The 27716-nt window shown below is 37.3% G+C and overlaps 1 protein-coding gene across 6 annotated transcripts in view; it reads left to right on the forward strand.

Moving 5' to 3' along the window:
* Positions 1-27716, forward strand: part of GRM7 (glutamate metabotropic receptor 7) — an 882926-nt gene that overhangs the window by 544327 nt on the left and 310883 nt on the right. For all 6 annotated transcript variants that reach the window (XM_003309593.5, XM_516252.7, XM_063806588.1 and 3 more), the window contains one exon: positions 12141-12281. In XM_003309593.5, the coding sequence (XP_003309641.1) occupies positions 12141-12281 (141 nt within the window). The remainder of the gene's footprint in view (positions 1-12140; positions 12282-27716) is intronic.

Here is a 27716-nt window from a genome sequence, read left to right on the forward strand (position 1 = left end):
TTTTTTTTTTTTTTTAAGATTCTTTTTCCCCTCTCAGACTTGCATATGAAAAGTCTCTCCTTCAAAAGGTTGCTTTCTTTTCCCCTCAATCATTAGGTGGTGGCTGAATCTGTGATTAGGGAGAAAATGAAATATCATTTTGGTAAAATTCCTTTTGAATTGTTATAGATGTTTGATTATATAAGTTTAGATGTTGAGCTCACTGAAAACTTCTGGCTGCTGAGACATTTTTAGACCAGAGTACAAAATGAAGATGGTAACCAGGCAACATGGTTCTTCTATAGTTATTAAAAATAAAACGTGAAGCTTCTACAATGCACAATAATTTTCTGACAAGTTTGTCTGGCTTTCTTTCTGTCATTGCCTGGAAAAATGGGTAGGTCCCATTTGCTGAATTGATTAATAATTGATATGTGCTAAATACATTATTCTGTAAGATTATGATTCTTGGACAGTTATATACACATGAAAGTGATTATGATAATTTACTATAATTCCTAAAAAAAATCTTGCTTAGACATTTCTAAAAAAAGATATATTAGCAATGTATAATTGTATGTATTGTAATAGATACAATATCCACGATCTGTGGAAACATAAATTTCACCCTACATTTATTAGGATGACATTAAGCTGAAATAATCATATGTATAATCTCTATGTAGCAGAATATTACTCATTAAATCTTGGAAAGCTTTCATATAATAAATGATGACATTCAAAGAATGGCAACAAGATTCAGTCAACTATGGCAAATGTACGTCCGTTATTTGATGTTTCCAAAGACATGTGAACATGTGACATTATCTGAGTAATTCTGATATATATAGATATATATACACACACACACTTTTACATATATATACACACATATATATGTATATATATACATATAAGAATGTATAGATGAGAATATCTGTGTATACATGTGTGTATATGTGAATATATTAGAATATGTGTGTGTGGATGGATAGATAGATAGATATGCTCAAATTAAGGGGACCTTGTCTCTCATGTTTCTGGTACTCCTTGGATAGCTCGTCCAGGGCTATGTGTAAAATGGATATATGAGTGATGAAATTGCACAATTATATAGAGTAGATATTCTTAACCCTGATAGCATGTCTGAATCACCTGGGCAGCTAAAAACACGGATGCTCAGGCCCAACAGTAGAATCTTTGATTCAGCTGGTCTGGTTTGGAGTCCAAGCAAAGGTAATTTAAAAAATTCTATACTTAATTCCAGTGTGTAGACCAGGGTGTAAACTGTTGTAGACATAAATATTCTGCATATACTTCCTCTATGTCAGGGATAACTTCCTAGAAAGAGGGGCTCTATACAAATCAGTAGTTGTGGATTGTTATAGCACTCTCCTGGAGAGGAGCATTTGTAGGTGGGCATCAGGTCTTGGCAGGCACTCCTCTTGTAATCTAAAGGCTGTCTTCTAAGAAAGGCAGATCTCACTTGGGAATTCCCTGGTAGATTCTTGGTGATTGGTTTAGATTTCTCATGATCTTCTCCAGCTAGTTAATTAGGCTGACAGCCTTTCTGAGAACGAACCATCAGGCTTCTTCCTGGAAGTTGAGAAAGAAATAGAAATTAAGATGACATATTGGAGTTCAGGGAACAGAGAAAAGAAATTCTGGTGGATGACTGATCCTTTGAGGCCTGGCTTTTATAAAAAGGAGTTTAAAAATATAATGCCTTGGAATCTACCAATCCTACGGTAAGTGTTCAACCATTGTTAGCAGCAGGAGTACAATACCAAGATGTGTGCTCCCTGGAATTTAGCATAGGGAAATAACAACTGTGTGTTCCAGATACTGTCCCTTTAAGATCTTGTCCATCTCTTCCAACAGGAAGCATCTTGTTGGCCCAGTTGGAGATCATAGAAAGTTCTGAACTCTTTTGAGTCCTACATAAAAAAAAAAAAAATGCAAACAAGATTAAGCCAAAGACACTCTATATATAATCAATAAAAAATGTTTGCAATACACCCTATTGGTCTTGGTTTTCTTGATAGACAATCTCTAACACCTACCATATTTCTTTTATGAAGATACCGAACATATTATATCAAGCTAAAGCACCATGTGTTTTTCTTTGGTGTCTTCCAAGAGAGCATATTGAACTGGAACTTCTATGAGAACCAGAGAACAGTACATTTATGTTCAGTAGCTAAAATCCATGCAAAGCATTTAAACCAAAGCTCTGGGCATAGTAGTCACCTACACAGTGGGAGATTTTGTTACCATTAATTAAATTAAATGTTTCTATCTGAAAATACCACTTTCTATACAGTAAATTTTCAGGAATAATTTCTTGAAAATATGTCATATCAAGGATAGTATATAAGTTGTATGTTTTAAAAAGTCAGAAGAATATTAGCTTTTTAAAGCACCAAGCTAGAAAGAGGCTGGAGACCAGGTTTGTTAAGACTGAGTATTATGATTGATTATTATTTTATTTATTTTTGTAATTGACACATAATACTTGTACATATTTTGGGGTACATAGTGATATTTTGATACACATTATATGTAGTGATCAGTCAGTAATTAGCATATTCATCAACTCAAACATGTATCATCTCTTTGTGTTGGGAAGATTCAAAATTGATTATTGATGTCTGCTATGGTTGTAGGGAGTGGTGACATGAGTATATTTACTATACCTACTTCGGATAGTTATAAATAATAGGTTTATAGATTACATTTGTAAAAATTAGGTGTGTTTAGAAATAGGAATTAACTTATCTTGGAGAACGGCTCTTGTACAAAATTTTACTATTTGCAAAAGACTGAATATTCTATTGAATGAGCATTTATTTTGGAGAGATAATATTTTATATACATATTTTTTGTTTTATGTGGCATGTGTCTGTGTTTTGCTTTATAGATGTATAAGGAATTAAAAAACATGAATGAGCTAAAAATAAAATATCACTCATCATCTATTCATCACATCATCTAATATCAACAGTAGGTTATCACATCATCTAATATGTCAACAGTGTGTTATTACTATTGACACTGACATTCATTGTTACTATTGACATTGTTATTAGATAATGTAGTGAATATTATATATGTAATATTATATATATAATGGTAATACTATCAAAGTATTTTTAACTTTTAAAATATAACATAAAAACACACATTTTTTTTGGCTCCTAGCGTACACTTCTGAATACTTTCTGTAGTCTGATGGCTGCATACTACTTCAACACATGTATTTAATCATGTGTTTTGGGGACATTTGCAGTGGTTTTACATTTTCATTGTTCTAGATAGTGCTCAAATGATTATCCTTGTAACTACTTTTAAAAGAATCTATCGGCCGGGCATGGCGGCTCACGCCTGTAATCCCAGCACTTTGGGAGGCTGAGGTGGGCGGATCATGAGGTCAGGAGATGGAGACCATCTTGGCTAACAAGGTGCAACCCTGTCTCTACTAAAAATTCAAAAAATTAGCCGGGCATAGTGGCGGGCGCCTGTAGTCCCAGCTACTCCGGAGGCTGAGGCAGGAGAATGGCGTGAACCCCGGGGACGGAGCTTGCAGTGAGCCGAGATCACACCACTGCACTCCAGCCTGGGCAACAGAGCAAGACTCTGTCTCAAAAAAAAAAATCATAAAAATTATTAAACATACATAAAAATAGAATGATACAATCAAATCAAATGAATTTAAAACCCAGTTTCAAACATTATCAATATTTTGCTATCAGGCTTTAACTTTCTCTCCTGAATTTTTGTTGTGATGGGGCACTTTAGATCAAAGCTGAGACATTATGTCTTCTTAACTAAAATATTTTAGAATGCATCTCTAACTGATGGAAACCTATTCTTTATATCACCATGCTATTCACATATCTGGTGAAACTAATAATTTTTAAAATCACCTAGTGCTTGAAATGCCTTTTCAAAAATGCATATCCTTTTTCCATTAGAATAAATACCTTGAAACATGTTGCTAGATCAAAAAATTTGCACATTTTTTATGGCTTTGGATATAGGTTGGCAAGTACCAATATGTATTGCAGTCAAGATTGCTCAATTTAGTGTGACAATTACACTCACTGTGAGTAGAGGGAAAAAAGATACGAAAATATGGGATGTCATTAATACTGCATGGTGTGGAAGGAGGGAGGGTAGAAAGGCAAGAGATTAGAAAGGCAAGAAATTCTACCAACAACAATAAAAACCCAAGCCCGGAAGTAATGTTGTAATACCTGTGAGGGACCAGTGCTCTTGAGTAAAACCCTTACCACATTTCTGCACAGAACATTTAATCACTAAGGCAGGGGTTCAAGTTGGCATTGCCATGAGGTAGGGTAGAAGGAAGGATAGCAGGAGCCTCCACTGTGCGCTTATTTATCACCCGTTCCACGCCCTGTGGAAGCAGCCTGTGGCCTCCAGGTAGATGCCTCTTCAAGTCTCACCTCCTAAATCATCCACTAGAGGGATGGTCATTTTATGTTTCATTCTACTGACCTTGTGCATCTTGAGCAGCCTCAAAACAATATGTATGTGGGCCATTAAGCTCACATGACTGCACATAGCATAGGAAAATGATAAGAGGCTTTCAAGGGTAGAGGGTTGTTACTTTACAGTGCCTGGAACTGATATTAAAACTGCTTACCTTAACAAAAGGAAAGGAACCTGCATTTACTGAACCATTTTAAAATGTTGGTTTATCCTTCATACTGAAAATTTTAAAAATCATCTGTAAGGTATCCTACTATCCTTAATTTATAGATGAGGAAAAGTAGGTGCCACTTTAAGTCTTATTTGGAATATGTGAAGAAATGAATGAATGAATGAAATAATAAGCAAATTTAAAAGTATAGTTTGATAGCAAAACAAAAGTGGCAGAAATGTAAGTGATAGACTTAGCATAAGACAAGTTAAATAACATAGCCTGTAGTTGGCAGAGGCAGGATTCAAATTCAGGTCTATCTGACAGCAAAGCGAGGCTTTTCATGCATAGTTCCTAGTGTTAAAGTACAAAGTTTCTTAAATTTTTTGTTATTGTTCTCTCTTTTCCTCACCTTATATGTGTGTCTGAGATAATTTTCTATTAAGTTAGCTTACATTTACACACTTACATGCTAGACACTGTTCTAAAAACTACATATATTAGCACATCTAATAGTTAGAACAATCCTATGAAGTCTATATTATCATCATCCCCATTTTATCAATTGAGAAACTTCGACTGCTTAGCTCATTTGCTCAAGGTCATCTAGCTAGTAAGTGTCGAAGCTAGGAATTGAACCCTACAATTCTAGTTTCAGAGTCTGCTTTTAGCCGTTAAACTATCAATTTAATATGTATTGTTTATGTCTATATTTATTCCCATATAAGTATATTCGGATTACATAAATGCCCTTCTGTTTCCCAAGCAGTTTAAAGGGATAAAAAATGACAGGCACTCTGGTGTTATATAATATGCAACAGCCCTTTGGAGACATTTTGTGCAATAACATTGCAGACATTATTTCCTCTACCTCATCCATAAACACTTCCCGTGAGATTTTTGTTCTTTGTGGAATAATTTTCGTTGCAATAATTCTAATTTGTTTTCTCAAAAGTAATGGCTGGTTTCCACCTCTCTCATCAATAGACACACCAAATAATTTGTGGGTGCATCTGAGAGCCTAGACTCCTCTCATTAGATCAATAATGATCTAGCCAAGCCGATTTACATGTCTTTAACTTCAATTTACATCAGTTAATATTGATAGGAACTGGAATGGGGAAGGAGAACTGAGTCTCTGGCCTCCAGGACCTCAAAGATTCTCAAGAGAGGCAGACAAGAAACTGACACGTGTAACACTGCGCAAGTGCTAGCGGGGCTACCTGCGGAACATGTCCTGAGAACACAGCATATGGCATAGAGTCGAGGGTGCAGGACAGCCAGTTCCTACAACCATGCAAAATTCCCCATTTTGCAGACAGAAAACCCAAATGCCCTTGCTGTGGTTGAATCCATGCAGTGCTTCCTCATATTTCTTGTGGGATTATATGTTAAATTCCTAACTAAGATTCAACTTGATCATTTTCCAAATATCCAACTGGTTGCTGTTTATTAGACAATTATTAAAACACATTGTTTTGCTAGTGATTTGAAATACTACCTTTATTCTCCACTACATTAAATTCTCATGTGCAATTGGGTCTAGTTCTGGACTTTCTGTTCTGTTCCAGTGATAAACTGATCTCTTTATTTATGTGCCAAGACTACTGTTTTTCAATAATAGTGAATTTAAAATCTGAATTTAAAACCTGGAGCTTGCTCTCGTCTTTTTCACTTCCTTCCCCCAAACTACCAAACACTCAGGTATACTTGCTCTTCTTTTTCAGCATTCTCTTGGTTCTGATATTTTTCTGTATGAACTTTAAAAGCAACTTGTCTATCTCTAGGCAAGAAAAGTTTGTATTTTTATTGAGATCACATAAAATCTATAAATTAACTTGAACGGAATTGACATAAGTGAAAGCTTCAACTTTTCCTGAAAGACAAAAGCCCTGATAAATGGGAAGATATCACTTGTTCTTGAATAGATGTTCTCTCTCTTTTTTGGGGGGTGGGGGGTAGCTATTTTAATTGTGCTCTTCTTCACTGTGTCTCTAAGTGGTTGTTGTTTGTGTATATAAAGATGGATGATCTCTCTGTGTAAATTTTATATTCTGCTGCTTTCCCAACTTCTCTGTTTTGTGTTTGTTTTGTTTTGTTTTGTTTTGTTTTTGAGATGGAGTCCCGCTCTGTCGCCCAGGCTGGAGTACAGTGGCGGGATCTTGGCTCACTGCAACCTCTGCCTCCTGGGTTCAAGCAGTTCTCCTGCCTCAGCCTCCCAAGTAGCTGGGACTACAGGCACATGCCACCACGCCCGGCGAATTTTTTGTATTTTTAGTAGAGGCAGGGTTTCACCATGTTGGCCAGGATGGTCTCGATCTCCTGACCTTGTGATCTGCCCACCTCAGCCTCCCAAACTGCTGGGATTACAGGCGTGAGCCACTGTGCCTGGCCAACTTCCCTGTTTTTAGTAGCTTTTTCAAGGATATATTCTTAGAGGCCTGAAATAGTATTTCTCATTTCAGTGAAGTTTTTAGATTACTCAAATTGCCTCAACAGCACATGAGAGAGATGCATTTCTCAGTGGTGGGAAGCTTGTGTCCACCCTGACAACCACGTACAGCTCAAAAAGGAGAAATGTAGCCTAGGTTAAAGGCAGTCGGGTAGTGAGGAAATACTGTAAGCTGAAGAGCTCAGGCCTACCTAAAAGGAATAGCTATTTTTTGAACACATGGAGTTGGGGTTCGGTGTTACTAGATCTTCTAACTTTATAAGCAAAACTAGAAATCTGGACTTTCAAGTAAAATCTTCTGGCTTTGAAGCTGATTTTAAAAGTATTTTGGGGCTGGGCACGGTGGCTCACGCCTGTAATCCCAACACTTTGGGAGGCCGAAGCAGGTGGATTGTTTGAGCCCAAGGGTTTGAGACTAGCCTGTGAAACATGGTGAGATCCTCTCTCTACAAAAAAAATACAAAAATTATCCAGGCATGGTGGTGCCCACCTGTGGTCCCAGCTACCCAGGAGGCTGAGGTGGGAGGATCACTTGAGCCTGGTGGCTTGAGGCTGCATTGTGCCATGTTTGAGCCACTGCACTCCAGCCTGGGGACAGAGAAAGACCCTGTCTCAAAAAAAAAAAAATGTATATACACACACACACACACACAAATACACACATACACACAAAACCACCACACACACACACACACACACACACATTTTGTGGCAAAAGAGAAAGGACAAGACAAGTCTATATGTTAAATATGCCCTACAAGCCACCACTTTGTGACATCTGAGAACAATGTTATCATTTGGACCAAAGAGAAGCTAGTAAGGTATATACCACAACAGGATTTTTTATTTACTAAGGTGTATTCCTTTCCTAAGGATAACGTAAAAAATGGCTACAAACTTGGTGCTTTAAAACAACAGAAATTTATTCTCTTACGGTTCTGGGGGCCAGAAATCCAAAGTCAAGGTTTCAGCTGGGGCCACTGCCCTCTGAAGGCTCTAGGCGGAGTAGCCTTTCCTGTTTCTTCCAGGTTCTGCTGGTTCCAAGCATTCCTGGGCTTGTGGCTGCAATACCCCATCTGTGTTCTTCTTCACATCTCCTTCTCGCCTTCTCCTGTGTGTCTCTCTTCTGTATGTATCTTATAAGGACTCTTGTCATTGGATTTACAGCCCTCATGAATAATCCAGGATCATCCTGTCAAGAGATCCCTAAATTAATTTTATTTGTGATGTAACTTACGGCAATACAATATTAATATATTTTCCAAATAATGTCATATTCACAAGTTTAGGGGGTTAGGACATGGACATTTTTTAAGAGCCAAATTTAAACCACTGCCATAGGTTATATTATAGAAATATAAAGGGGCATGAAACAACTATGTAGGGTTTAAAAATAGTTATAACGTTACCACCCGATCAAGAATACTAGCAGAAGGATAGATGCCCCAACACTCTGTTTCTGTCCACCATATGTCTGTCTCCTCTCTTGTACCACCAGAAATAATCTAATTTTTTTTTAGAATATCCTACTTTTACTGTAATAATTTCAATGTTTTTCTTTGTAGTTGAACCACATATGACTGCCTCATTAAACAATGTGGCTTATTTCTGCCCAATTTTGAACTTTATGTGACATAAATGATACCGAATGCATTCTTTCTTTTCTGGTTTGCACATTTGTTATGAGATTCATATGTGTTTTCATGAACAGCATTTTTTTTCTGTGTATTTCATAGGCATTTGGGTTGTTTCAGATTGTAGTTATTACAGATATTACCACGCTACACATTCTTGAATGTATATTGTGGTACATGTGTGTAAACTTTCTCTAGTGCATGTACCTAGCAGTAGAATGGCTGGTTTTTTAAGAATGCATATTAGCAATGTTAATAGATAATGCTGGCCTATTTTTAAAAATTTTTGTACTTATTTGCACTCTCAGCAACAGGGAATTCCTGTTTCTCACCCTAATCAATGCCTCTCTCTTCTCTCTTCTCTCCCCTCCCCTCCCCTTCCCAACATCACCTCTTTTCCCTTTTCTCTTTTTGCTCTCTCCTCTCTCCTCTCTCTCTCTCTCTCCCTCTCTCCCTCTTGTCATTTCCTTTTGTTCTTTTTATTAATTGCTTCATTCACTGATTCTGTTAGTGTCATATGCCTATGATGTGCCAGGAGCTTTATTTTTCTGAATCATTGGGCCATTCTTACTAAGAAGGAAGCAGACCCTCTGTTTATAGGCTGGTTGAAATGAAGCCTTGGGTGCCCCCTGGCACCTCGGCCAACAGAGATGTTCTAATCTCCAATACATGATTAGTGTTGAGAAGGCAGCCATCAGGACTCCTGGTCACTTTCTGGTTGCCACAGGAAGCGCCATCAATATCTGTTAGCTCCCATTATCCTGGCAGAGCAGACAGCTGTGTCCTCTGACCCCGTCTTGACATTCTGATAGGTTTCCCTTCATACCACACACTTGCAAGAGCTTTTACTCTCTCTCACCTGGAAAGGTCACTTCCCAAACGAGACGCCTGGGATAATAATGTTTCTCTTGTTTTGCAGTCTCTTGTCTCAGCCACCAATTTCAAGGGGTGTTTGAGGGCAGCAACCCAGTTAAAAGAGGAAAGAACCAGATTGGTGTGGTCTTCACACCAGCTAAAGTCCATTTCATTTTCTCTATGTTGTTCTAAGTTTGCTTTCAAGATTACAGGAATATTGCTCAACATGTAACCAATGGGGCATTTGCTTCAGAAGCACCTGGAGATTAATTTTTGAAATTAAATTTATCTGTCTAATAAAAGGAACAATTTCATAATAAAAATACCATCTGCCCCTTATAAAAGAATGATCTTTTTCCTTTAACATGACTCTGATTCTGTTTCCAGCGAACCAAAACTCTGGCCTTGGTGCCTTGGTTTATATTTAAATACCTGACAGTTTAACTAATAGTAATGCTATATGTGTTCAGATTACTTTTCTTCTTGGCTCTAGTAGAAAGTTTAGAAAAAAACCTCAATTCACTATGACACACACACACACACATAATTATATTAATAGAGTTATTCTAATTTCTGCTTCTACCCCTGACTTTCCCTCTGTTCCACCTTGGTAACTGTATATCTTGTATTGGACAGCCTATTCCTAAAACAAGATAGGTAGAATCTTTAGGTTGCAGGAACTACAATGACAGACCAAGAGTGACGGCTTGATGACTTCAGCCAGAGGGAAAACTTTAAACCATTCTGTATCAGAAGCTCCATAGCCATTAATAAAGAAGAGCTATAGTGTGTGCCTAACCCAGAGAGCTGCCAAGTATATTCCAAGGCATTGTAAATACATGGCTACAACAAGATCTCTCTTAAAAACTTAAGTCTCTCGTGGACAATTTTATTCCTTGTGAGCGAAATTGAATAGAGGCAAACTTCAAGACTTAATTTATTTTTTGCCCTAGCTATAAGAATAAACAGACTCTTAGATCCTGAAAGAATCTGACTCAGCTAAGAGGAGGCAAGTCAGCAAGAAGTAACTAAATGGAATAATATCCATTTGACCTCTGCTTCTGCTGCTTTGAATTGTCTGAGAGGAGCTCCGTTTTTGAAACTGGCTTTGGCTCAGGACTATCAGACTGTGTAGTGGGTTTTACCGTTTTGATTGACTTATCCATTCCAATACCTGAACACATGATTGTTTTGCTCTTCTACCTGTCGAACCACCCAGTTGCCCTGTGGAGTCAATAGCTGATACAGTAAGTTGGTGATGGAGCGTCTAGTAGAGAAAGAGAGGAAGTGGCTTGGTAAGTGGGCCATGGAAGAGCTTCATAGCAGTAGTTGTTGACTGTTGGTGACTAAGACAATCTGCTAGGGAACTTGAAAATAATAATAATAATAAGACTCAGATACTGCCTACCTCAGTGAGCTGGACTCTGTATTCTTTATCAACTCTCCAAATGATGCAATTCCCACCAAAATGTGAAACTCACTGCCCTATAGCATGGGTGTCAGAAACCAGGGTCTGGAATTAGGCAGATGTAGGTCCAAATTCTTCTCTAAGCCTTCATTTTTAACTTTAGAGTATGGATCTGAGACTACCTACTTCCTTTGGTTGATGTGACATTTTATGAGAAAATGTACATAAAATACTTCTTATTTTTGTAATTGTAATGATTATTCCATTTTTATGGCCTTACAGGTAAGGGAAAACTTTGAATAATTTAAGTATTTGGGAAGTAAGTCCATTTTTTTTTCCTATGGTTCTTGATCATAGAACTCAACTTTATAAGTTTCCAAAGTTTTTCCATTACCACAAACAAGATACTGTGGGGGAAGGAGATGATGTAGTCTTCATTGTTGCAGGTGGATTGAAAGAAAATCGTATAGGTTAAGTATGTACCTGCTCATGGTTCCATGACTGAGTGAGATTCATAGATTTGGGATTTGAGCCTAGGCCTTGGGACACTGAATCCCATATCTTTTTCCACTCTGACTCTTGCAAGATCTTATGACCCCATACGAACATTTAAAGTCACACTGTCCTAAAGAGGAAGCTAGAGAGTCCCTGGCCTCCTCGTCCCTGCTCATCTGGACACTCTTTATACATTGGATTGAGGTTTATATTGGATTCGGTTCACCTACAACCTCTTCAAAAACTTTTCCTTCTAATTTGACTAGAAAGTCAATTACATACTGGGATATTGCTAAGTGAAAGGAGGTTCTTAAAATAATATTCATGGATCAAGAGTTGACATGGTTAGGGATGCAGAATGTGGCATAATGGTTGACCTTAGGCATGTTACTATTTCTTATAACTCTGTTTTCTCACCTACAAATGGAAATTATGCTAGTAACTACCTACCTGTCAGATTGAACTAGGAATTTAGTCATGGATTAATGCAATTAGAATATTTTTCCTCCTTCTGTTAATTTTTTTTTTTTTCGGTTGACACACAAGAGGATCCAATTCACTGAAACAAAGAAAAAAAAAGTCACTTTTATTTTTATTTCTGAATGTGCCAGCAGTGCCCTGCAAGCAATGACCTTTTCATTTAACTCTATTTAGGGTTTGATGCCTACTTTACGTCCCGTACGCTTGAAAACAACAGAAGAAATGTATGGTTTGCCGAATACTGGGAGGAAAACTTCAACTGCAAGTTGACGATTAGTGGGTCAAAAAAAGAAGACACAGATCGCAAATGCACAGGTAATTTAATTCTCGTTGTCCTTCTCCTATTACTCTACGTGGCTAGCACCGACATGTCGGCATAGCTGACAGAAGGAAGCTTGGCTGGAGACAAATTGAAAAAGTAAATTAAATTTTACTAGATTGTTCAGAAAATGGAACAGGAGCATACGTCTTGCAGGACAAAAGACGTACAGACAAGAATGTATTCTTTTCTGCCTATCTAGCAGTAACTGACATTTTCAGTGATTCTTTGAATTCAGAAGGGGTCATGTTGCTTTGAATCCTCTTGTTCAGTTCCAGCCAGGAGTATGAAGTCATTTTCACATAGACAAAATTCTCTGACAAATCCCATGCCATTGTCGGATTTAACTGTTACCATGGACAGTATACTTGATTAAGGAAACAGAGTGATTGGGTTTAGAATAATGAAAATCCCAAATGATTTTCATTAATGTCTAAGTTAATGAGTTACCTACTATTTAAAATATTCACGGCTCCTTATATGTAACCTTGTAAATGAAAAATATCTGTGAATAAGTCAGAAGAAAAATCACACATTCATTCATTTATTCACTCACAAATATTTACTGAGTGACTCCTTTCTGCTATGCACTGTGCTAGGCACTGGGGATCTGGTGGTGAGCAAACTAAGTGAGAATCCTCCCTCTATGTTGCCCAGAGTCTGGTGGAAGGAATTTGACTTTATTCCAGTGATCTCACAAACGAATTCATAATTACAAACTGTAATCCATGTTCTGAGTGTTATGAGGGCATACAACTAAGGAAGTTTACTCATGTTGAAGGTAGAAGCTGTCTCAAAAGACCCTTTTGGGAGAATGATGCTTGAGTCAAGATGAAATGAAGAAATGGACATTGGCTGGTTAGGGAAGGAAAATAGGTTGGAGAATTCTGATTAAACATGGTAAATGGCTTGCAGTAGGAGGAGTTTTTGTGTTTCTGAGGTTGTGAAAAACAGAAAAAACATGACCGAAGTACACAGAACAGAGAGAATGTGTGAGCCAAGGCTGCAGGTGTAGAGAGATGGTCCAGAACTAAGTCATTTTAGGATGTACGTGGGACTTGGCTTTTATCCTAAGAGCAGTGGTAACCATGGAAGGGTGTTACACAAGCGGATGACATGATCTACCATCTTATCAACTAGACCTCTTTAAACATCAGCCTTTACAATTTGTAATGATGACCTTCAGGTATACTAATGTAATAAGGCTAAATGTTTTATATATGATCAAGAAAGACACATTCATGTGGGACACAGTTCTGCCTCTAGTCTCTCTTTGTAATGTAGCTGTTTGAATACCGGTCACCCACATGTTGTAGATTAATCCACTCAACCATCATCTATTAATCAGGTAATACATGGTATCAGGAACACCATGAAGTCTTTGGGGGTGCTTGAATGTAGTCTCAAGGAGTTTTCTGTGAAAAAGGAGAAATGTACAACATATGACCAGAAACATGAATAACAATAATGATATAAAATAAGTATGATGCATATATTAAAGGTATCATTCAGTCAACTGGACTATCGGATTCACCACATTCTCCAGATCATGCTATATAACAATAGTTCTGAGATATGGTCCCTAGAATAGTGGGGGAAAAGGGAAAATATTAATTTAATATTGACTAGACCTAGGCAACACAAAGCTTTCAAGTGGAAACTGAAAAAAATTAGCTTGACATCTGGATAATTTGTCTCTATGACAGGGTACATTCAAGTGCACCGGAAGTATGTAGATGATTGAAGACAGTTTTCCTGGGTTCTTTCTGACATTTTGTGTTGTGTAGAGTGTCTGGAAGGTGGAATCGGTTGATGGACGTTAGGATTGTCCCACTCTGAGGCCACACCTCTGACTTTTATGAGCTTAAACACAGGCTGTTTTATGTGGAGCCATGCTTCAGGCTGATCATTGAGAATTTGGGCTTATACAAACTAGTAAGGTTGTTATGCAAGCCTCTACCTTACAAAAATGGAAATAGAAGTGTTTGTGTCTTCCTAACTAATACGTTTCTTCCATGTGAATATTTATAATCACATTCACTAAATTATAAGTGTACCCAAAATATTCGTATATTCTCACCTTCCTTTTTCCTTCCTCATCACTTTCTTTGTGATGAGCTGTACCATATGGAATGGAGGTAGATACTGTTACCATTACCGTATCTCTTACTCTTCCACCTATTGATATGGTGGTCATATTTTGTTTGTTTTCCTTGTCCTTCCTTTTTCCAAATCCAACCATATGTACATCTTTCTTTGATAGTATTCCAAAAAATACTATTTAAAAAATCTTTACATGTAAGTATACTTCAATTTGGAAGTGAAGAATCAGTGGGAAAGGTAACCTGGTTGCATGCTTTGGTGACTAGATTTTAAAACACTAGAACAGGCATGTTAGAAAGGGCACCCAGATGAGCAGGCTAGCTGAGTAGTCTGACACTGAAGATCTGCGCTGTGAATACAATGAATGTTTTTATCTGAGGACTGTAGAACATAGCCCCCTTCACAGAGCTCTCTCTGTGACTTGGCTCTGCTAAAGAAAAAGGAAGTCTTATTAATATAACATTCACTCTTAAGATGTGAGCACAAATTAAAATGTAGGCCTTTTTTTTTCTTTTGGGCTGGGTAGCCTCCTTAGCCATACTAAACAATATTTGTTATATATTAGCTGCAAGTAGACCAACACTGAATCAGCCATTTGACAAGTTTTAAAGATGAGGGATGAGACCCATACTATTTGGAGAGAGCAAATTACTGAGGTCAGAGTATAGCAATGAGTTCTAAAATCACAAGAAAATGCAAAGTCATGAGAGGAATAATAATTATTGAAAAATATTCATTAAGAAACATGAGATAAGCTGTTCATACTTCATAATTTTACTTGGGGCTAGATGTGCATGAATTCTTATAGAAAATGACCTGAACAACTATGTAATCTTTATTTCTGTAAATTATCCATGTCCACTTAAAGCCTTAAAGAAAGGGATTTTATCGCATTCTTTAGTATTTCAAGAACATTCCCACTTTCCTTGATACCAAATCCCAAGATGTGACAATCTGAGAGCTAGACATTCTTCCTCTTACCTTCCTTCGGAGTAGCCTAATAACCATTGATATAGATCAGGCATTCGCAGTGAGCCATCCTGCTCATGGGATATATTGGGTGTAATCACTCAGCGTGAAATGCAGTTCAGCAAGTATGTGGTTGTCCAAGCTATCACAGAAAACACAACTTCCATTTGACAGGATTAATGCCATTCATGCTGCTTCATAGAAGAGCTATGTTTTCTCATGGAGACAATGCTAGATATACACATAGTCATCTCTTCTAGAGAGTTTACCACATACCATTTTCATTTGCAGGCAGAAAGATCAGATGTGATTTTTTTCTGCGTTGTATTTATGTTCCCCTACCCACAGCCCACCAGCTGAGTGTGTTCACCCTTGAGACTTGCCAGGATGCTGCTGGCACAAAAACCAGTTTAGAGTATGACCTCTTTGGGAATAATATGTTTCAATGGAGATACTAAGGGTCAACGAAAGAAGGAACATTACACAAATGAAGTGACATCTCTGCAAAAAGAGATTGAGGCCATCTTGGGGTCAGGAACATTATACCACAGTGGTTAAGAAACCATTGGTTTTGGAATCAAAAAGATCTAAGCTTCTGTTCTAAGGACATCCATAACCACACATGCCTGTGAGAGCTTGGATAACATGTTTTTAACCTCTCAAAGCCATTTCTTATTTTTGAAGTGAGAATAGTAAAACCTTACATTCAAAATTGTTGAGTGGATTAAATCAGTTAATTTAAATAAAGGGTCTGAAATTTTACTAGCACATAGTCGTAGCTAACAATGGAAATTTTCTGCTCTTCTGGGCTGAATTCAGTGGCCTGTGAGGAATTCATGAAGATCTTTTTGTCTGCGTCAGTCCTTAGAGATCAGGATGTATATCAACTCCAATCAGAAAACAAGTACGTAAGTATAGACAAGAATTTTTACTGGGGTGCACACTATATAGGGTGATATATTGAGTATCAAAGAGTTTGCAGACAGGCGTCATGCAATGTTATGCTATGAGTGAAACATGAAGCTCAAGGCTTAAGAAATTTCGGTGCTTTAACACAGAGTGTGTGTCCAAGGCCCAGTGACATTTGGACACACACTGTGCATTATAGAGAGCATCATATCCCAAAGTTTTCTCATTTTCTCCTGAGGAGCTGTGTCCTTACATAGCTAATGGCATCCCCAAGAGTGTAACACTCAACATCTCATATCCCAACATTTGCTCATCTTCTTCTGAGAAGCTGTATCCTTACATGTCTAATAGCATCAAATATCTTAGCTCCCAAATGCATTTTTTAAACTCAGAAGGAGGTTCTGAGAACCTGAATATGTTTGCCTATGACTGGGCAACATCTTATGGCTTATCAGTCATAACTCGTGACTTACCCAGAACATTTGTCTAACTAATATCACTGTTCTATGAAATGCCACTTGGTGAATACTGATTCATTAGAGTTACCTCCTTGCTGAAAAGCAGGAACTCAGCATTTACAAATCCATCATCTGATGATGGGACAATTTAACATTCAGAGATTTGTTTTTCTTTTGCGATGACAGAAGATGAATAAATTGGTGACATATATTTTTTGTAACAAGCCTTCATATTTCATTGCTAGTGCTTTCAAGTCACACAATAAGCAAATTCAGTTTTGATTTGTGTCCCTAATCAGCCCCTGTTTACTGTGGAAAGATATCAAGGGCTAAAGAGTATACTCTGATAAATGTCTACATTTTGGAAGGTCAGAATTCTTAAGCTGTGTTTTTCTTTACACCTCACTTCTCAGAGCTAATAGTTTAAGTCCTCTTTTCGGTGGAGCTAACAAAAAGCCTGTTGATAAACGCTGTTAATGAATAAACCATGTATTTCTTAAGTCTTTTATTTTTACCAGGACCCAGGCTCATTAGAGCCTATATAATTCGTTAACAAGACTATCAAGACAAAGGAATTACACTTAAAGTCAAGTGCTCAGAATATATGTGCAGAAATAATTGATGATTATACTGATTAGTTTTTATACTCACTGTCATTTTATTTTTCTATTCTGAATTGACCTTTAATTGTCACAAAGATGTTTTATTGCAGCACCTAATTTACTTAACATGATTGAGGAATCCACAACAAAATGTTATAGATAAATAGTGTCTAACTCTTTGGTACTCTAAGACTTTTTTTGAAACCATTTTGATGAGAAGCAATGTCAAATGCATTTTTACACCTTTGGGCTTTCTTAAACAGAGGCTTGCCACAGATTAATGATGATTTCATCTCTGTGAGCATGCATAGGATTATGTGTTAATGTGGTTCTTTGTTAAATTTTTGGTTCTCTGACTCATCTCTAAATATCGGAGTCTTGGTTGACATCTCTCTTGCTACCATCACCCTTAAATCTTCCCCTACCTACCTCCATAAATGGCTTGTTTCTAATTGTGGGAACTGGAAATGTATCAAATTATTAAGAATCTTTGCTTGTTAATTAATTCATTTATTTAAAAATGAATGTTAAATACTAAATCCTTACAGAAAGGCTAAGGTATGTAACTTTGAGGATTTAGTAAGGCATTCTATAGCAACTGTTTGGGTAATTTGCTAATAACATTTAGATACATGGAATACCAATTAACATAGGATTCTTCAAGTTAAAATGATCTGAATGTCACATCTAAAATCCTCATTGTTTTTGGGACACCTCTTTAAATCCTTTTTGGAATGTAAGGTATTGAATAAAAATTCCATGCCCATAAAAGGTAATTATATTTCTAGACCAGTTTTTCATGTGTAATTGTTAAAAATAGACTTTAGTGTAACATTAAATCATAGTAAGTGTCATGCTAACTCTATGGGTTTGCTTTTAAGTCACTTAAATATGAAAGTTTATCTTCTTGTATTATTTAAAAATCAATAAATTTTGTAAAGGCATTTAAGAACAAAAATTTAACCTCTTTTCAAGGGAAGTATAGCGCCACCTATGTTAATTGCCAATTATTCCACTGGATAAATCTGAGAGAAGATAAGCAAGATGATTAGGCAATGCTTGATTCTGAGGGCAATAATTAGCATAGCCTTCTGTATGGTTGTGTATTGTAATAGGTACAAATCTCAGATCATAAAATTGCTAGTGCAAAAAATTGAACTTTTGGTTGTTTTCTATAACTTCACTTTGTTTTTCAAATCTCCATCCTATTGTTTTGTAGAAATTCAATCTTTTAAAAACCCCTTATCCCACGTGGTCCACAGGCCTGGACCTTAGTTACAAAGAGATTTTTTTAAAGCCCAGGACTTGGAAATTATTTGTGAGGCTTTGCTCTGATCCTTCGGCATGCATGATTTTTCACTAGCCATGAATCCATCTCCAGGAATGCACTTTGTCCATTCCTGCCCTTAGTAGTGAAGATGTGAAGGCTACTGCAGCATGGACTCTTGGTCCTGACCTCAGGGCTTCTCCAGGTACAACTGTGGTTTTGATGACTCCAGGTCCTTCCTGTGACCGTGGTTGCTGGAGGTTCTAGAGCCTAGGAGCTCTTCAGTTTTTTGTTTTTGTTTTTGTTTTAAAGGAGTAAAATACATTTTTAATACTGTATTTTTAAAAAAATAGGGCCAAATCCCAGGCAACATAGCAAGATCCTGTCTCTACAAACAGTAAAAAAAAAAAAAAAAAAAAAAATAGCCAGAAGTGGTGACACACATCTGTGGTCCCAGCTGCTTACATTGGGAGGCTGAGGTGGGAGGATCACTTGAGCCCAGGTAGTTGAGGCTGCAATGAGCTGTGATCATGCCACTGCACTCTAGCCTAGGTGACAGAGTGAGACCTTGCCTCAAACACTCAAAAAACAGGGCCATAGCAGTAAACTTTTGCTCAGTGTTCTATCCCTTTAGATCAGGGCAGTGAACTTTTCCTCTCAAGGGCAGGTAGTAAATATTTTAGGCATTATGGGTCAGGCTGTTTCTGACACAACTACTCTGTTCCCATAACACAAGGCAACCACAATATATATAAACAAATGGACAGTAAACAAATGATCCCTTGCTTTAGACAAGCCTTGACCAACGGAACTTTTTACAATGACAGAAATATTTTATTTTCTGACTACTGAGCATTTGAAACATGACTAATGCAACTAAGGAACTGACTGTTAAAATTATTTAAAACGTAAACAGCCACCTGTGCCTAGTGGCAACTGTACTGACTGGCTGTGCCGAGCCTAGGAGCTTATACCAGCATTTAACTTTTACATATCCCATTAGTTTCTCCCTTCTCATCTGTCACTCCTGAATGTCTGGATTACAGGCTGGGCGAGGAGACTAATTTAGATCCATTCATATCCTTCCATTATTTTTTGTATATGGCATATGTTTCATGTCCTTAATACTTCAGTATTTTTGAAGCACAGAGCCAAGTACTGACCATATAACACTGGCTTTTAGAACACAAAGGTCAGTCCTTTATTAATTATTATTATTTTCTTTTTACTTCCATTGTTCTTCTGTGTTTTATTATAACCATCCTTCCCAAAAGCAATGAAGAAGAGTTCTGAAACTACCATGGTTAGAAAATAAATGGTGGAGAGGAAATAAAAGGCACATTTGTTGATATATTAATATGTTAGAATATTACCATATGACACTAACCGAAGTACGAGCAAAGTAGATGGATGGCAACCCAGATTTTTGATTTTACTCACAAACCTCATTTTCCCAAATCTTGACCAGATGCCCAAGTGGAGGCTGGATATCTTCAGCCTTATGAAATAGAGGTGTATAGATGGACCCTGCAGTAAATAAATTTTTCCTTCAGCCACCAACTCTTCAAAGCATAAAAAGGGGTCTCTACTGAATGCCATTTTAATTCAGAGCACACTCCCTCAGTTTTTTTCCTGCCATACAGCACTTTAAGTCACCCATAGCAACTGTGTTTAATTCTGTGCAGAAGCAAGCCAAACAGTGAAACACCAACTTGAAATCCCAGGAGTATTCAGGCAAAGCTCTTTTCATAAATGCTAGAAGCCATAATTATTTGAGCTGTGTGTCATTTCTTTCTCATTAACTCCAACAGGCAACGTCTTTAAAATTGGGAGTTATGGCCTTTCCATATTCAGAAAGTCTGTCAGGCTTGCCTGTTAATGAGAAGGAATTCCTGAACTAGGGAAATTAATTCATATGCATCTTCTCAGCAACAATTCTCGTAGACAAAGTGCCCTTATAAGCAATAGAAGTATTATAAATCGGATGCTTAGAGTCATTTTAGTAGGTAGAAGAAAGGGTTGTGGAATGACTTATCAAGTATCATCAAGCAAGTTACAGTAGAATATAGCCTTCCTTAGAAGAGTTTCTAGTAATAGAGGCTTTCTGCCCCCCACCCCCACTCACCAAAGAGAAATATGGATACAAAAAGCATTTTAGGTTTTTATGGTATGTATAGCATCATATTTATTTTTCTACAGAATAAAATGTGATCACAAAATAAATATCAACTATATATATATCTCCAGATAAAAACTTTCTAGAACTATTCTAACTTTGTCCCCCTGATTCTGTGAAGAGGAGATCCAGGTATGTGGGCGAACACATATGGAGGCTGCTAATTTTTTCATTCTCATCTTTAAATAGTATTTATTGTTTACCATCCTGGGCACTGAAAGCTGGGTGCTGGCTTTAAGTACAGCCTCACTGGTGTAGAAACACAATATTCAAGCTGCCTGCTTCAGTCTCACTAATTTGTTCATAAAAGAAGTTAAGACTTGAGTCAGATTCCCTGGGTTTGAATCCCAGCTGTTTCTGTTACTGTGTCACCATGGGCAAGTTACTCAGACATTCCCAACGGCCTTTCCCATCCCCTCATCTGTAAAGGAGGGATAACAACAGTCCCTACTATATGGGCTCATTCACGAGAATTAAATAGAGCAATACCTGGTAGGGATAGAGGGCGCTCAACGGGTTTAGGTGCCATTGTTGTGGTTGTCTTTGTTGATAGTGGTGATTGATCCTACTTTTGGCCTTCGTTTAAAACCAAAAAAAAAAGGAAAAAGAAAAAAGAAAAGTCAGGGCTCCTCCATGACTTAAGTAGCCCATCTTTCCTTTATTTTCATATAAAGCATTATTCTTCCTTTACCTTAAATACCTGTTGCCTTATATCATGCTAGGCACATAACAAAAACTTGTATATGTTTACGTTATTCTACTTGATCCCCATATCAGCCTTGTGAGATAGTCAGGGTAAGTAATGCCCTGTTTTTACAGGTTAATACAAAAGACCAGAACCTTGGAGACACTTTGTGACTTCTCTGAGAGTATAGCTACCAACGAGAAAAATTTAATAATCCCAACAACTAAGTACATACACTCATTTAATCATGTACTCTGTCACTCATTTAATTACTCAACAAGTGAATGACAAGTGAGCTGCACTGGGCCAGTTTCTGTGCTGAGCCAGAGAACACAGGCAAGGTCTTTGCTTTCAGGGAGCTTTTATTCCAGTACAGGAGGCAGAAAGAAAACCAAAAGCAGATATGGAAAATAATTACAAGTTGTGATTAGTGCTGTGAAAGAAACAAGTAAGAGGCTGAGCTAGAAAATAACAGTAGACAATTTTTCCAGGAATGTGTAGTCAGCAGAGATGATCACAACAGCCCTGACTGTCCATGAGAGGTTATTATTTCCATTATACACGTGATGAAATTGTGGTTCAGATGGATCAACCCAATGGTACATAGAGCTTATTTCTCCCTATGCTGTTTCTCCTCTCATGCCTAGTTGCCTCCCAAGACCCTTGGAAAACTGAACACAAATAGATACTTTCTCATTTTTCGGTAACTTCGTAGTTTTGCTTCTATAGCAATTTCCTCAGTCTGTGACACCCAGGCACATAAGGGCTCGTAGTAGAACATGTTTGATAATGATCCTGGATTGATCCCTTTTGGTCTGCACTGATAAACAGCTGTAGTGGAGAAGTGAGCTGACCTTGTTTCTTTTCTCCTTTCTTGAAATTAAAATAGGGCAGTATTTTCCAGTTTATGTTCAAACTTTGTTATAATGATAAAAAGCTAGCAGTCTGTACAAAGAGAAAAGACAGAGCTCAAACTCCTTGTTCAGAGGCAGCATAGTTATACAAGAGGGAATTGTAGCCCTGACTATAAAATTCTCTCTGAATATATCTCATTTGCTTGGGACCTTCTGTCCATTTAGGGTTGGCCAAACACAAGTCGGCAGCCTTGTTAAAGCAGATGGTGGAGACTGAAATAGTGTGAAACCAAGGTGGTACAAAATAATACCTTTAAGAAACTCAAAGGACTTTTGGAGTAGCAGTTGTAAATTGAGCTACCAAAGTGGTCCAACACACTGGCAGAAGTGGGCAATTTACTATGGAAGGAAAATGTTGGATTACAAGATGCTATTGCTTTTTTATTAGAGAAAAAATGCAACGGTTACACACAGGTTCTGGTCAAGTTTATAATAAATAGTTACATTTTAAAATTAAATTTAAAAAAATACAAAAAAGAATACAAAGAAAAAGATGCCAAGAACCAAGCTGAAATGGTTCTCCTTTTGTGCTGAAGTGTACAGAAATCACTATGACAAGTAGTTATTGGACTTCTAATGTCTGCCTGTGTGGCTGTTAGCATGACTATAAATCACGCTTCCAGCACAGAGTATATATCAATAGATTCTTTCTTTCCTTGGATGAGTTTTGAGATTGCCAAATAAGTGTTATTGAGTTTTAAGAAGCACTAAAAGTATAGATTGGCACTATTTTTAACATGTAAAACTAATTCCTCAACATTTAAGACATTTCAGTGGCCATATCATACGTTGTTTCTTTCTTTCTTTCTTTCTTTTTCTTTTTCTTTTTTTTTTGAGATGGAGTTTTGCTCTTGTTTCCCAGGCTGGAGTGCAATGGTGTGATCTTGGCTCACCACAACCTCTGTCTCCTGGGTTCAAGTGATTCTCCTGCCTCAGCCTCCCGAGTAGCTGGGATTACAGGCATGTGCCACCACGCCCTGCTAATTTTGTATTTTTAGTAGAGACAGGGTTTCTCTGTGTTGGTCAGGTTTCTACAAGACTAAAACCTCAGCATGGTCTGTAGGGCACCTGGTAGCAAGGCCCTATCTCATACTCCTGGGACTCTGATGTTCTAGTTCTCTAGAGGTGTCTGCATTTTTCTTGCCACAGGGCCTTTGTATATGCTGTTTCTCTGCCTGGATTTTTTTTTTTCCCCAATACAACTTTTGACAATCACTCACTCTTCACATCTCAGTGTCACCTCTTTAAGGGAGTCTCCACTGAAGCTCCCATCACGATCTAGGGCAGGTTCTTTACTATCTGCTCTGCCACCTTCCTGTCCTTCTGAGAGACACTTGCCTGTTTGTGACACTGTGCTCCTCAGTGTGTATATGAGGTGAATGTCTCTCTCGTACTTGGCTTCAAGCTCCATAAAACCAGCTGCTCACATATCTGTTGATCCCCATCTTCACATCCCCAGCCCTAGGCCAGTATCAGGCTTACAGTAGGAGTTTAACAAGTAGTTGTTGAGGAACTACTTGTTTTGGAACCACAAGTGGTTGTTGAGAAACTACTAATTTTACTTTCCAGGCTTAAAACCAAAAATCTGCTTTGCATAAAACATTTCAATGCAATTGATCAGATTGGAGGAGAAGAAGGAGATGATTTGTGCTTGTGTTTCCCTAAAGGTGCTCAGCTTGCTGCACTTAGAACACTGAAGCAGCATCTTTTGCTGGAAGACTATCCTGGGCAAATGGATTGAATCAGAGACTTTGTAGGATCTTTTGGGCTGCATGTGATAAATGTTTCAGAAGCCCATTATGTTGTTTTCCACAAGACACAAAAGGAAATTAGCAACATCTGCATATATTTGAATTGACAAGTGTTCCCACTTTAAGGAAAAATGTGAAAATCCCAAAATTCAATAAACTGCAATATATTAGCCATTTGTTCTTTAAAATGAATTTACAGGAATAGAGAACTAAGAAATGTATTGGTCTCTCAGCTTTGACCACGTCTTCTCTGCATTGATCATTGTTACGTTCAGTGCTCTTATGTTATGCTCTTATGCTCTTATGTTATGAAGAATTATTGCATTTTATGTGTTATGAAGAAGAAATTGCATAAAGGGTTAAAACCCTAATAGTAAATATAATAAAATAACCCATGCTTACTGGGTACTTTCTTAAATGATGATGTCTCTTCCTGCAAATACCTATTCCTGTAGGTGAATACAAATCGAAATAAATAAAAATTTTCATATTTTTGGAAGTTTTACACTGAAGATTTTAATTTTGTGCGTCTTTTTAAAAAGTACAGTAAGCAATATTTGTTGAACACTTTGCTATGCCTTGGTCACTCACTTAAGCACTTTGCACAGGTGATAGTGATCTTCAAAAGTCCCACTTTTATCCACCAGTTTCAGTTGAGAAAGGTAAAAACCCAATTGATCTTTTTTACTCCCCTCTGAGATCATTTTTGCTATTTTATAAGTGAGTAAATGGAAGCGCAGGAAGACATAGCAATCTGCACAAGGTCACACAGCACAAAATGGCAGCTCAGGGTCAGCGAGGTTAATGACATGACAGGCTCATGGTCAGTCGCTGATTAGAAAATGGCAGAGCCAGAATCCAAAACAAGGTCTGGCAGACTTCAAAACCTTATGTTTCTTTTTGTTTCTTTTGTTCCAAGCTGTCCACCTGGGTTGAGACCCCTCATAGGGAAAATTATGTGCAAAACATTTAGGACCCAGCACCAGCCACTACAGAAGCAAAGAAAAGATATGGAGTGACCTATATGTCTATAGGCTTCTGTGTTTTGAGACAGAAAACACGGGTTTCTGAAAGGAGCTTATACCATTGTTTCTAAAAGGAGCTCATTACTCTAGGCTTTGTGCTCTTTTGAGTTGGTCCACCAAGGAGTGTGTCTCTGCCATTCAGTGACTAGTTATTTTGTTATCCAAGTGTAGGGAAAGAATGTGGGCAGAGAAAAGACTGTCCTTGAAAAAGAGCTTTCACTTCTCTGATGGAGAAAATTTGCAGAGGTCGTAAATCTGGGAGAGTGCCTAACTGTGGCTCAACTTTTTTTCTCCTGGGACAGCCTGTTTGATTGTTCACCTGCTTTTAATGTTCTTGTGATTTCAACACAATAGTGTGTGTTCTTTCATTAAAATGGTGAATGAGATCTCATTCACTCTGTACTATGAATGAGTGCTTACTCTTGAAAAGTGTACATTCATGATGCTTACTCATGAAAAGAAAGAACTGCTCATGATATCACTCGGTTTGTAGTCCTGGTCTTGTCACTCATGGGAAGATGTTTGCCTACCATTTATAGTCCTGTGTGGTCCTTAACAGCCACACAGTCAGACATAAGGTGTCCAATAACTACTTGTCCTAATGATTTCTATACACTTCAGCACAAAAGAGGAAAACTTACAATGCTAGCACAGGCAGAACCCCCAATTCTGGTAATTCTGTGACCCCAGAATAATAATAAGAAATTCAGGTACCTTTAAACTGTATTTTTTATCTTATGAAACATACACACTATATCTGTTGTTAATTTTCTTCATTAAAATATTATATAATAAGCCAGTGACTTCGTATCCTATCGTTTGCAGAAATTTCACTAAAATTATTTATGAAGTTTGCAGGTATGTTTAAAACACATCAGGGCATAACTCAATAACTCTTGCTTCTTCTTTTTGAGGGGAATTGCTTTCTTGGGATGCATTTCTAGAAGTTGTTAAATGGAGTAGTAAAGAACAAAGACTTGGAAACTAAATTGCCTTAAATCAATTTCAATTCCTGCCTCATTAGCTATGAAGCCTGACACAAGTGACTTTGCATCTCTGTGCCTGTTTTCTAATTTCTAAAATGTTGATGATAATAATAATGATGATAGAGTTTTGTTTTTTTTTGTTTTGTGTTGTGTTTTAAGGAGAAGCACTAAATGAGTTACTACATGTAAAGTGCTTAGTCCAATGCCTGACATAGGAAGCCTGTGGTAAATGACAATAAAATGCACATTACCTATTTTTATCATTACTGATTCAGAGTACAAACATTTTTGGACAATTGAAATATATTGCTAAGCCGTTTTCTGAAAGCACTCTACTAATTTATTCAGCCATTGGCAAAACTACTAAAATGTTATCTCTATTTTGATTTGTATTTCTTGGAAAACTTGCAAGGTTGAATATTTTTCCATATGTTTGGGTATAGATTTATCTTTTTTATGAGATGCACTTGAGAGTCTTCAAATTGTTTTTAATACCCCTGTGTCATTTGATCCTCCCTACAACTCAGTAGAGTTGGTAGAGCTGGTAATATTTACAATCTACTACAAAGAAAGATAAAAGTAAAGTTCTCGGAGGTTTGTTCAGTGGCTTCCCGAAAAGTCACTTGGCTAGCATCTGGCAGCACTGGAATTTGAACCAAAGTATTTTACTCTACTCTTGTAAACAATAAACAATTATACATAGAAGTGGCATCTCCCTGGCATTAAAGAGTTAACACAATTTAAAAATAAAACATAAGCAATGCCTAATTTTTCCTTGTAAAAAGTTTAAACCCTTAGAGAAATATGATTTAAACATCTTATAAGCTGTTTCCTTTAGCTCATTTAGAAACCACAAAAGAAAAATTATGCTCTAACTGGCTCCTTAAAATATGTATTAAATGGCACAGAATTAGCTGCAGTTTACAACTTGGAAGTAGCGAGATGGGCATGGTGGTGCATGCCTGTAGTTCCAGCTACTCAGAGGCTGAGACAGGATTACTTTGAGCCCAGAAATTCAAGGCCAGCATGGATACTATAGAGAGACCTTATCTCAAATAAATAAGTAAATATAAAATTAAAAATGAAAAACTACTTGGAAGTAGTTGTGATCTTATAAAGTATAATTTAATGGTTGCAGCCTATAGAATCTTTTTTGAATAAATAAGTAAATTTTGGCCATATTCCTGTGGCCTTCTGAACTTCTGTGTTCTTCCAGTGGAAAATTGAGGTCACCTGGGATGTTCAGCTTCTAAGATGTTTGGCAAGGAGAGCTGTTAGATTTCATACAATGGGCCAGTAGGCATACAAGAAAAATGTTCATTGTCATAATTCACCAGAGAAATCCAAATTAAACCACAATGAAATTCTACTACGCAGAAATAAAATGAAAAATATTGATAACATCTAACATCAGAGAAGATATGGAGGAGCCAGCACTTTATGCGTCGCTGTTAGAAAGTAAATGCTGTAACTACTTTAGAACACTTCTTTAGAAGTTAGGCACGTACTGATCTGTGCTATACAACTCTACTCCTAAGCATTTATCCAAGAGAAATGAAAATATATGTCTACAAAACTCTTGTGCA

This window comes from Pan troglodytes, chromosome 2, assembly GCF_028858775.2.
Source record: "Pan troglodytes isolate AG18354 chromosome 2, NHGRI_mPanTro3-v2.0_pri, whole genome shotgun sequence".
Lineage (NCBI taxonomy): Eukaryota > Metazoa > Chordata > Mammalia > Primates > Hominidae > Pan > Pan troglodytes.